The sequence below is a fragment of the Anopheles darlingi genome, chromosome 3, assembly GCF_943734745.1.
Source record: "Anopheles darlingi chromosome 3, idAnoDarlMG_H_01, whole genome shotgun sequence".
Lineage (NCBI taxonomy): Eukaryota > Metazoa > Arthropoda > Insecta > Diptera > Culicidae > Anopheles > Anopheles darlingi.
The window spans coordinates 34695046-34705581 of NC_064875.1; the positions used below are offsets into that span (position 1 = coordinate 34695046).

The window sequence follows — 10536 nt, forward strand, 5'->3', positions numbered from 1 at the left end:
CTACAGTGAATACATATATGGCACCATGTGAACGAACATCGAAGTACTTGTACGAGCCTTCGTGAATTACTTGAACCGCAGCAATTTGTGATCAAGCATGGCAGCATCCTGATCCTAGTTGACAATCACATTGAATATGCCGCGCGCGTTCGCTGTTAGCGAACATACAACTCGCTTCATTGCATCGAACGAGATCACTGCTCGAGGATCTAAAGCTCCTCTAATTCAAACCTTATGCTATACTTTATAGAGATTAATTCTCATTGTACTGTCGTTTCGCGTGGGAATATTCCCACGCAGACCCACGAAAACGCTGATCCAATTCGATGGAGGCACGCGAGTACCGTTGGCCAACACTTTGCCAGCATCTGTCAGCAACATTCCCACATCTTTCGTCGGGAGTGGTAGTCTTTATCGTTTCTACCACTTCGGCTCGTGGAGTTGACGGTGGAGTCGTACTTACCGACCCGGATCCAATGGAATTTCTCGAATCCACATAAATTTGAGGATTTCTTTCCGAAGCTTGCCCCTGCCAATTTATCGAAAGTAAATTATCCGCTAATTATAAGATATCTACGCAATCGAACAAACGAATAATTACGCACTTAGAATAAAATAGTGGGTAAAAAACCAAAACATACACCTCAACCGATTCAAATAATTTTGGCGGTTATCCATTTCAAAATTTTGCCGTTAGATAACCATAGAATGAGCCGGACACAGAAATACATGTGGAAAGTGCAGGAGGGGTGGGGGAGGGAGCGAGTACATACCTAGTACATCGCTTGTACCTTCCCCCGTCCCTTCCAGATGGATAAAAGATGATTTAGACATAATAATTGTCCCAAAACCATACACACCTTTTCAGTTAAATATCTTTGAAAAATACATTATAAACGTTAAATAGTGCTACTACGGAAGAGGGAAGGAAGATGCCATTACATTTTCACTGTCGAAAGATAATATTTGGGTAGTTTTTCGCACCATAAATTGATTTAATCTCATGTTTAAGGTTCTTGTTCATTCCACTGGTTATTTAACGGCCAAATTTTGAAATGTTCGGCCCCTAAATGTATGCAATTAGAATCGGTTAGCCTACCGAATCGGTTGAGGTGTATATATTGGTTTTTGGTGTTTTTGGTAAAAAACCAATATATACACCTCAACCGATTCGGTAGGCTAACCGATTCTAATTGCATACATTTAGGGGCCGAACATTTCAAAATTTGGCCGTTAAATAACCAGTGGAATGAACAAGAACCTTAAACATGAGATTAAATCAATTTATGGTGCGAAAAACTACCCAAATATTATCTTTCGACAGTGAAAATGTAATGGCATCTTCCTTCCCTCTTCCGTAGTAGCACTATTTAACGTTTATAATGTATTTTTCAAAGATATTTAACTGAAAAGGTGTGTATGGTTTTGGGACAATTATTATGTCTAAATCATCTTTTATCCATCTGGAAGGGACGGGGGAAGGTACAAGCGATGTACTAGGTATGTACTCGCTCCCTCCCCCACCCCTCCTGCACTTTCCACATGTATTTCTGTGTCCGGCTCATTCTATGGTTATCTAACGGCAAAATTTTGAAATGGATAACCGCCAAAATTATTTGAATCGGTTGAGGTGTATGTTTTGGTTTTTTACCTGAACGGCATAGTAATAAGAATAAGCGAGTAAAGTTTGCATTCGAGTAAAAATAGTAAGGTTTGTACTGAACATATCCATTGATATCAGTTTAGATAACTTACACTTTCTTTGATCGGAGAACATGGTCGATTCCGATCTGAATTACAGGATGTGATGTCATGAGGCCGATCTCGTGTGGAAAATAATCTAACTAGCTGATTTTCTGAGTTACGCCGGGATAAGAAATTGAAGCTGTTGAATGGAAAAAGGCTGTTAAATACTTCATTACGCTATACTATATTCTGTGTACGTACATGTTGCAGTTTTTCTTTTTACTGTTAAAACTAGCGCAGCACACTTTGATTCAATCTGGAGAAGGCTGATGGAATCGCACTAACTAAGGAAAAGAACTTTAGCAAACTTGAACCTACTCATGTTTGGAAAATTAAAAAGTTCAAGCGAGGGAAACACAAAAGAGCGAGTCGGAAAAAACGGCCGCATCAAATCAAAAATTCAAAAATTGCCGCGTTTACAGTGATAATGAATAAAATATGTGCACCCTTCCAAAAATAGCAAGATTTTCGTTAAAAAAACAAAAATCCGAGCGAAAATGGCCTGCGTGGCACTGTACCGCTGTTTTGGTTAGAGAAAAAGTAGGAGTTTTTTGAACATTTTTTAACACGTTTCGTGAATTGCGTGATAAATTTAAAGGTGATAACAGCAAATTAGCGTCATTTGCAACTCCCGCCGTTGTTTCCGTGGGAAATTGGAAAAAACTTGCAGGACCGCAGCGCGAAAGATCCCCAAAAAGGATGTGCATTAAGGGGAGCCTGTTTGCGCCTGTGTGAAATCTCTCTGCTGCATTGAAGAACAGAAAAAATCAATTCATCCGATTCTGGATAGGGTTGGAGAATTACTGTGCAACATTCGTCGTGGGTGGACGATTTACTAATTTTCCATCCCGAAAAGGAGAACACATATCTCCTGCATTACATATGCACTGATGAATCATATTAGGTGCAAGTAAATTCCCACATCGACTAACTTTGAGGTGCTTTTTACTCCCCAGCCCCTGACGACAAAAGTTTTCATTCGAAGTAGCATATCAATCCAGTGGAGGAATCTACTATTTCCCAAGAATGGCAGTGGTAAGTATGGTTGTACGGTCTAGATGCGTGGAAACTCCATCACCACTCTGGTTTTTCTTCCTACTGCAGCTTATGAAAGCGGCCAAGTGCCCAACCGATGAGCTATCGCTCAAGAATAGGGCCATCGTCAGCGGTTCCGATTTCGGTCCCGATATCAAGTAAGCTATGGGTAGTGCATTGAACATCCAACTGGAGACAAACGGTTTGTGTTCTGTTCGGCAGGTACATCGATGTGTCGACGGCACCGGGTCAGCATTTTATTTTCTCCACCGAGCGTACGATGGCAGGTGAAATCAACCCCGGATGTATCGGGTTTTCACTGTTGCAGCGTAAATGGGCTACGCTATCGATCAACCAGGATATCAGCATTAAGCCGTTCCATTTTGAGCGATCGTCCGAGGTTCTCTGCAGCATCGCGCTGGAAGTTGACTTCCTACAGAAGAAAACGTAAGGACAAACGAAGGCTTCTTCGAACGTTTCCTTATCTGAAACTGCTTCTTATATCAAACATAATTGTTTTTATGGCCCCCAACTCCAGTGTTACCCACGAACCGTACGATAGCGATCAAATGGCAAAGGATTTCCTGCTACAGTTTGCCGGTTTAGCGGTTACGGTTGGTCAGCCGCTTGTATTTAACTTTCAGGACAAGAAGCTGCTTTGCCTGGCGGTAAAAACGTTGGAAGTGATCGACGCGGCGGCAATGGCTGCCGGAGGAAATGGTGGAGGAGCCGGTGGTTCGACCGAACCGAAACGCGTCAACTTTGGCCGTCTGCTAGCGAACACAGTCGTTACTTTCGAGAAGGCCGAAGGATCGGGACTGAATCTTGTCGGACGGTCGAAGGGGCGCACAACCGCCGTTCGCCAGTCGATCATCAATCCGGATTGGGACTTCGGACGAATGGGCATCGGTGGTCTGGACCGCGAGTTCAACGCAATCTTTCGGCGTGCATTCGCATCACGCGTCTTCCCGCCGGAGGTCGTCGAGCAGCTTGGTTGTAAGCACGTGAAGGGTATACTGTTGTACGGACCGCCCGGTACCGGTAAAACATTGATGGCCCGTCAAATCGGTACGATGTTGAACGCACGTGAACCTAAGATCGTTAACGGACCCCAGATATTGGATAAATACGTAGGCGAGTCGGAAGCTAATGTTCGGCGACTGTTCGCTGATGCCGAAGAGGAAGAGAAACGAGTAAGCTTATAGAAAGCACGGATGGAAGACCTCCTCGTAGTCTTGTGCATTAACTGATGCCCGCGGTATGCTTTGTTTTCCTTCCCTTACAGCTTGGGCCAGCCAGTGGTTTGCACATCATTATCTTTGATGAGATCGATGCTATTTGCAAGGCTCGCGGTTCTGTTGGTGGAAACTCAGGTGTTCACGATACCGTAGTGAATCAGCTGCTGGCTAAGATCGATGGTGTTGAGCAGCTGAACAACATTCTCGTGATCGGTATGACAAACAGACGGGACATGATCGATGAGGCACTGTTGCGTCCTGGTCGGCTGGAGGTGCAGATGGAGATCAGTCTTCCGAACGAGGATGGTCGCGTGCAGATTTTGCGCATCCACACGCGCCGCATGAAGGAGTTCAAGAAACTGAACCCGGACGTCGATCTTGCGGAGCTGGGACAGATGACAAAGAATTTTAGCGGTGCCGAGCTGGAGGGTCTGGTACGTGCGGCACAATCGACTGCCATGAATCGGCTAATCAAGGCAGCCTCTAAGGTTGAAGTGGACCCGGCTGCCATGGAAAAGCTGATGGTAACCCGCGAGGACTTTTTGCATGCATTCGAGAACGATATTAAACCGGTACGTTGGGCGATGGTTCCGTTGCGATTCGATGCTTAATAGCGACTAACCATAAATCTTTTTTTTCTCTCGCAATAACACACAACAGGCTTTCGGCACGGCCGCGGAAGCCCTTGAGAACTACCTGACCCGAGGTATTATTAACTGGGGTCTACCAGTGGCACACCTGCTGGAAGATGGAGCACTGTATACAGAGCAGGCACGAGGTGCCGAAGGTTCTGGTCTCGTCTCGGTACTGCTTGAGGGCCCACCGAACGCAGGCAAAACGGCATTGGCGGCCAAGCTCGCTAAACTGTCCGATTTTCCCTTCGTCAAGGTGTGCAGCCCCGATGAAATGGTTGGCTTTACGGAGAGTGCCAAATGTTTGCAAATTAGAAAGGTAAATCGAAGTACACACACTCGCATTCCCCGCTAATACATCTTCCCATCTCTTAGTATTTCGACGATGCATATCGTTCGACTTACAGCTGCATTCTAGTCGACAACATTGAGCGTCTCCTCGACTACGGTCCGATCGGTCCTCGTTACTCTAACCTGACGCTGCAAGCGTTGCTAGTACTGCTGAAGAAACCGCCACCAAAGGGCAAGAAGCTACTTATTCTCTGCACCACGAGTCGGCGGTAATGAACACAGCAGCAGCAGTGTGTTTTGGCAAAATTTGTTCTTTTTTCTCACTTTTTCCCTCTCTTATTCGCAGTCAAGTGCTGGAGGACATGGAAATGTTGTCCGCGTTCACTGCGGTACTACACGTACCGAATCTATCGACTGCCGAGCATCTGGTGGCCGTGTTGGAGCAGGAACCGGACGTTTTCGGTCGCAATGAGTTGGCCGCTATCTACAAGCGCGTCAAGGGACGTCGAATCTTCGTTGGTATCAAAAAGCTGCTCGACCTGATTGATCTAGCTCGCCAGATGGACCCTCAGGTGCGGATGATGAAGTTCTTATCCAAGCTTGAAGAAGAGGGCGCCATCGAAGATGCAACGGTCGCCAAGTAAGGGGTGGAAAAGAAAACTAAGCAACTCTTGTCAAACGCAACGCGAACTTAAATCGCTCGCACTTTTACGGATTATACTGGGTTTGTGATTTTGATTTTTACATTTCCGCATATTCGAAAAGTGCTCGAATCAGCTCAGAAGTAGCTTGAAAAGCCAATTGACTCGTTACTTTACTCTTGTAAATCGGATCACCACGTACCTGCCTTTAAGTTTGCTCCTTGTTTAAAGTTGTTTGTCACGGTGTGTTTTTGTGCGCTATATCAGTGTAGTAGCGATGAGTAACATTAGCAACCCACCGTGGGCGTGGGTTAAAATAATCTCGCAGGACTTGAGTGTACACGGTCAACGAACCAGTACATTTTGCTTTCTACATCCGTTAACTGTTGTTGTAGTCAAACTGACGTTATTGTACTATTTTGCATTTGTTGATAATTTTTGGCCTATATCGGGGGAGGGGGCCGAAAGCAAAAACGGAATGTAGTTCGCTTGCTAGTTGATTTAGGTGTACGCTGCATGGTGACCGGAAGCGAGAGAGAGAGAGAGAGAGTATCAATTATATTGCACCATAACATACTGCTATACAAAGTATCGCGCAATTTACTGCTTGAAGATTATAATGGACAATTACTATTACACAAGAAGTTATGTAAAAACTGAGACGAAAGGGGACACGAAAACTATTCAGCGATAACCCGGCAAGAAGACACGAGAATGCATCCAAAGTATTACCCTCAATCATAGTATCGTTATTGGGTGAAAGTTAAATTGAGAGAATATAAAAGAGTATGCAAAACGTTAAAATACAACAATTTACAAATCACTAGCGAACACTATGGACGCGTAACAGTAGCGGAACTAAAAGGAAGTAATAAACTAAAAGTAACATACGATACATTCCATTTGTTTGTGGTTGCAGTCAAACAAATGCAGCTAGTTCTTGAGCACGTAGGCTGCGCACTAGAAGCAACATAGCAAGCGCGTCAGTAATGTTACACATTGGACAGGGCACGCTAAAGAACGCAGTGCCCTTCAATAGCTCAAGGAAGAAATCGACTGTTAATGATGAATATTACCCGTTTTCCCGCGTAGTTCAGGAGTGTATGCCATTAGACAGCATCAAGTAAAGAAATTTCCTTAATAATTCGAGGAAATTAAGGCTTAAAAAAGGATACCTTATCTTATAGCGATAGTGTGTCACCATTGCCACCGAACCCCGTCCCTCTGAAATGATCTCGTGCTGAGAATTGCAAGGTGTGTAAGGAAAAACCCAGAAAGCATTCGAAGCTGCTATTCTAATATCACTTCAAGCCTCAAGATCAATTACACTCACTAACGGGAATGAGCATTGACGGTTAACGAATGATACTATCTCTACCTATCTAGCTTGATGTTGTGTTAATATAATAACAATAAAATGACACGCGATTGGTAAACAAGAAAATGGTGGATTTTTATTGATTAATCGATGAACAAGAAGAACAAGATGGATATTAAAGCAATTTTTCATTCGAATTGATTTGTTTTATACTACAGAAGGCGATAGTTTCCATCTCATTCAGTACCTTCCAACGTTCACTGCCTCTGCCGAGTGCTATCGGATTGAAATCGGGATGAAATCGGAAAATGATTAGTTATTGAACCAAATTGAACAGTTCATAAATTTTCACCTATTGGCCAGCTTTTTACCCTTTTGGCTTACTTTTCCGTGTGCGGCTCGGTACAAAAGATAAGTAATTTCGGAGACAGTGACGATACCATCGCCATTTACTTCCTATTCTTCCATAGATCGAGCTTGTTCGCTTGTGAGAAGGTGATGTCCAGGTGTCTAGGTCTCGTTCTCCGAAGTTGAGTTGCATTCTACCTTTCAATTGAATGGAGAACACAAGGGTCCCCCCTTCGTTTGACATATTTTTCTAATCCATCGATTACACTCCGATAACCTCGGCAAAATATACATAGGCAAACATATAAAGGTGTAGAGCAGCTTCGTCATGGTTGAATCATTATCACTATCACACCACGAATACCGCCGCTTATCATATCAGTCAATTTTATCGCAACCTTTCAGCGATATTTTATGCTTCGGTCCAGTGGTACGGATCAAATCGAAGCCCACTCCCTATTGAACCACCGTGTCTTCCGGTCCGATCCGTGTTTTAGGGTTCTCTTCTGCCGGACTTTTGGGCCAGCAAACGCATCATAGCAGTATGTCGCAATTACCAGTATTTAATCCGGTAAGAACACCGCTATAGGCATTTGGCACAGCCTCATCTAGATGCACAGTGAGTATATTTACTTTTGGTTTCGGTATCGTTGCAGCCAACGCCCTTCCTGGCTCATCTACCGGCGGGATTGGGCATCTACCGTAAGGTGACCATTCGAGGCAAAATGACTCATGATCAGTGAGAATTGTTCCGATATTTGCGATATCAAAGGATCACTAAATGGACACCAAGCTGCATGTCTTTCTATGATTGTAGATTCAACATTAACCTACAGACGGGACCGAACACTAATCCGCGGGACGATACGGCGCTACATATCAGCATCCGACCACGGGACAGTGTGATCATCCGCAACTCGGTTCAGTTCCGTAACTGGGGCATTGAGGAACGCTTCGGTGGCTGTCCAGTGCAAAAAAAGCAATACTTCGACGTGACGATTACGGTCAAACCGGATAGCTATGGGATTGCCGTGAACGGAGCGCACTATTGCGATTTCAATCATCGGATGCCGTACGCATCAGTGCGGTTCGTCCATATCGGGGAAGGTGCCAAAGTGGACGCCATACTGACGGAATGAGCCAGTTTTGCGTTGTTTTAATACACCAATAAACTATGTCACTCAGGCAAAACCAACTGTACTCCTTGCTCGCTTTCGCTCCTTGCTTGATTCTAATATTTATTCTTTCCATTCCAATAACACTTTAACGAAATGCCACAGCAGCAGCTTTATTTAACTCTGGTGCGGACAGGATTCCATTTGAATCTCCATAACTGTTACTCTAGAAGTAAGTATCAATCGTAGTAGACCATTATCCTCCAGAGAGTCTTGGTGATTTCGAATTAAAGGTCAAATAAACTGAAGCAACATCGTGATGATAATATAAAAATAGGAAATCTCCCTCTTTCTTATCAATCAGTCATCAGCGTTCGCCCTACTCCGTAATTATCGCATCCACTTGAGCACCGGTTCCCGTGTGTATGAATCGGACTGAGGCGAACGGTAGGCGATGGTTAAAGTCACAGAAATGGCACCCATTCACGGCGATACCGTAACTGTCTGGCTTCACTGTAATGCTGATGTCGAAATATGAGCGTTTCTGCACAGGACAACCACCGAATCGTTCCTCCACACCCCAGCTACGGTACTGATAGGTGTTCCGCACGATTAGCCCCTCGCGTGGCCGAATACTGATGTGCAGTGCGGCATCATCCCGTGGGTCTACGTTCGGTCCAGACTGAAGATTAATATTGAACCTGGATCGGAGCGTGTTGATTAATAGCAAATCGGTTCATTGTTACTAGTCCCACCCGTTACCTACATATCGTGGGTCATTCGTCCGCGGATGGTAATCTTCCGATATAGTCCCAGCCCCGTTGGCAGATGACCTAAAAAGGGCGACGGCTACAATATCAGTAAGTACTACCGCGATCTCAGTTACCATTGCCGATGGCATGGGAGGCAGCTCCTCTTTTTATAAAATACTTGCCGGATTATAGACTGGTAGCTGTGCCATGTTTCTGTCTGACGATAAAGTTGGAGCTGTACGACACTAAACTGTTCGCGTACACCGTTAGCTTGAGCCTTCCGATTCCATATTAACTGCAATCGCGGTCCGCTGACTGTCTGCACTTATCGCTCAGGGAGAAGGTGACTCATTTCCGATTACGGTGAGATAGTGAAGAGTCGATAGCACTTGTCGTTCGCCTGGGTTATATCGATGGCTAAACTCCGGCACCGTTTACTCCACAGGGTGATGCACAGTGAGTCCGCGTCGAGTTGTCGTGTTGAAATGAACATGAAGCAATGCACACTTTGGCCAAGGATTAAAATAATTTGGTACAATAATCTTGGTCCACGTGATCGATAAGATAAAATATTATGACTTATGAAGACATAAGACATCCGAAGAATGCAAGCGAGGTTAGGACATATTGATATTCAAGGTTCAATTCTTTTGTCGCAATAACGTACTGTACGTTGGGACGGAAGAATTCGTCAAATCCAGCGTCTAATATTCTTCATCCAACTGTAAAGCATGGCTTTAATGCTACCCATTTTTAACCCGGTGAGTAAGCCGTGCAAATGATATAACAATGCACAAATCCTAATTTCTACACTTCTTGGATAAAGGAGCTTCCGTGCTTGGGTGCGCTTTTAGGTGGGATGCCAATAGGGAAAAGAATCATCATTCAGGGAACCGTAACGGGTCACAGGTGTGTAAATGGAGCTTAAAAATCTATAACGGTCTATTACTACACATTTCGGTTTATTGCAGATTCAACATCAATCTACAGCTTGGTCCAGAGGTATCGCCACGGGATGATACGGCGCTGCATCTGAGCATTCGACCTGGTGAACAAACAATCGTGCGCAACAGTTTGGTCAGTCAGACTTGGCAGGAGGAGGAACGATTCGGTGATTGTCCCATCGGCGCAGGACAACCGTTTACTCTCGAGATTCGCGTGGAAGAGTTTAACTTTGTGATATTCATTAACGATGAATGGTACTGCACCTTTCAACATCGGCAACCGAGCGAGATGGTGAACTTTATTCATCTGGGCACCGGTGCGACTATCGATTCCGTCATGGAGTCTTTCTAGTGTCTGTTGCATGTTTATTATTAGTCTGTGTATCAAGTGCAATTGCATGGATTTGAAATATACCACGTAGTACCCGAAACTCCATCTTAATCTAGTTTCTTTCCCATCGCAAACTAAGAGGCAA

The 10536-nt window shown here is 44.5% G+C and overlaps 4 protein-coding genes across 5 annotated transcripts; 3 read left to right on the forward strand and 1 right to left on the reverse strand.

The window, feature by feature from the left end:
- Positions 1 to 1139: 1139 nt before the first annotated feature.
- LOC125954550 (vesicle-fusing ATPase 1-like) lies at positions 1140 to 7018 on the forward strand. Of its 2 annotated transcripts, XM_049684947.1 has the most exons (10): positions 1140 to 1711; positions 1802 to 1939; positions 2703 to 2781; positions 2851 to 2939; positions 3004 to 3228; positions 3320 to 3974; positions 4067 to 4591; positions 4680 to 4970; positions 5027 to 5211; positions 5289 to 7018. In XM_049684947.1, exons 3-10 carry the CDS (start codon positions 2773 to 2775, stop codon positions 5584 to 5586), a joined length of 2277 nt encoding a protein of 758 aa, XP_049540904.1. In that variant the 5' UTR covers positions 1140 to 1711; positions 1802 to 1939; positions 2703 to 2772; the 3' UTR covers positions 5587 to 7018. The 2 variants fall into 2 exon arrangements, with proteins under 2 accessions (XP_049540904.1, XP_049540903.1); XM_049684946.1 differs by lacking the exons at positions 1140 to 1711; positions 1802 to 1939 and adding an exon at positions 1964 to 2344.
- A 648-nt stretch (positions 7019 to 7666) lies between these two features.
- On the forward strand, positions 7667 to 8443 carry LOC125956908 (galectin-7-like). Its single transcript, XM_049689180.1, has 3 exons — positions 7667 to 7820; positions 7906 to 7988; positions 8067 to 8443. Exons 1-3 carry the CDS (start codon positions 7794 to 7796, stop codon positions 8386 to 8388), a joined length of 432 nt encoding a protein of 143 aa, XP_049545137.1. The 5' UTR covers positions 7667 to 7793; the 3' UTR covers positions 8389 to 8443.
- A 241-nt stretch (positions 8444 to 8684) lies between these two features.
- Positions 8685 to 9591, reverse strand: LOC125956911 (galectin-4-like). Its single transcript, XM_049689185.1, has 3 exons — positions 9299 to 9591; positions 9131 to 9213; positions 8685 to 9065 (listed from the first exon to the last, which is right to left on the reverse strand). The coding sequence occupies exons 1-3, from the start codon at positions 9323 to 9325 to the stop codon at positions 8744 to 8746; spliced, it is 432 nt and encodes a 143-aa protein (XP_049545142.1). The 5' UTR covers positions 9326 to 9591; the 3' UTR covers positions 8685 to 8743.
- On the forward strand, positions 9591 to 10536 carry LOC125956910 (galectin-4-like). The gene is made up of 3 exons (XM_049689184.1): positions 9591 to 9877; positions 9943 to 10025; positions 10088 to 10536. The coding sequence occupies exons 1-3, from the start codon at positions 9848 to 9850 to the stop codon at positions 10410 to 10412; spliced, it is 438 nt and encodes a 145-aa protein (XP_049545141.1). The 5' UTR covers positions 9591 to 9847; the 3' UTR covers positions 10413 to 10536.